At 73.5% G+C, this 893-nt stretch overlaps 1 protein-coding gene across 3 annotated transcripts in view; it reads right to left on the bottom strand.

Annotated features, from left to right (window-relative positions):
- The window catches only part of RSBN1L (round spermatid basic protein 1-like), a 51,856-nt gene extending 51,140 nt beyond the window's left edge, over positions 1-716 (bottom strand). For all 3 annotated transcript variants that reach the window (XM_010580926.1, XM_010580927.1, XM_010580928.1), the window contains exon 1: positions 43-716. In XM_010580926.1, coding sequence (XP_010579228.1) covers positions 43-685 — 643 coding nt within the window. In that variant the 5' untranslated portion in view covers positions 686-716. The remainder of the gene's footprint in view (positions 1-42) is intronic.
- Between the last annotated feature and the right edge of the window lie 177 nt (positions 717-893).

Here is an 893-nt window from a genome sequence, read left to right as displayed (position 1 = left end):
CCCCGCCGCGGGCCGCGCACCGCCGCGGCGCCCGCCCCTCACCTTTCGGCAACAGCAGCTTCACCTCTCCGTTCTCCTCCCGGCCAGCCGCGCTCAGGCCCCCGCCGCCATTTCCCACCGCCGCGACCACGGGCAGGGCCCCGTGCTTCCTCCTCTCCTTGTCCCGCTTTTCCTTGGGCCTCTTCGGCTTGGCGCTCCCGCCGCCAGCACCGGCCGCCCCGCCGCTACCGCAGCCTCCCGCCTCGACGGCCAGAGCCAGGCGGTGCCGGTGGTGGCGGTGCTGGTGCTGCTGGTACGAACAGGAGGGCGAGGCGGACGACGGCAGCAAAACGGCGGGCGACAGCAGCTTCCGGGGCAGCTGAGAAGGGAAAGCGAAGCCCCCCGCGCTCCCGGAAGGGCCGGGAGGGAGCGCGGGGAAGCCCCACGCCGCGGGGTTGCTGTAGCTCGGCACGACCGCTGGCAGCGGCAGCGACTGCTTGCCGCTCCCACCGTTGCCGCCGCCACCACCGCCCCCTTCACCGTTGACGCGCTTCGCGCCCTTCAGGCTCCTCTCATCGGCTCCCTTCATCTTCTTGGCGGCTGGCTGGGACCCACGCGAAACCTTCGCGTCCGGGGCCGGCCTGGCGCCGAACGGCTCCTGCTCGGGCGACGCCGCGCCACGAACAGGGCTCGGCGGCTCCGCCATTTTGGGCTCCTGCTTCTATTTACTCTCGGCTCGCCTCAACCGACAGAACCGGGAGGGGCGGGGGGCGCCCCCGCCTCGCCCAATGGGCAGGGGAGGCGTCGGAGAGACAGTGGGATCGGCCAATCGCAGGGCGAGGAGGGGGCGGGTTCTCAGGGGATTGGGGCCGGCGGGCTCGGCTGAGTGCGCAGTCGGAGCGCGGGGGCAGGGG

This window comes from Haliaeetus leucocephalus, unplaced genomic scaffold (assembly GCF_000737465.1).
Source record: "Haliaeetus leucocephalus isolate CR32 unplaced genomic scaffold, Haliaeetus_leucocephalus-4.0 Scaffold751, whole genome shotgun sequence".
Lineage (NCBI taxonomy): Eukaryota > Metazoa > Chordata > Aves > Accipitriformes > Accipitridae > Haliaeetus > Haliaeetus leucocephalus.
Note: the sequence above shows the minus strand (reverse complement) of the source record. Positions and strands in the feature narration are given on the sequence as shown.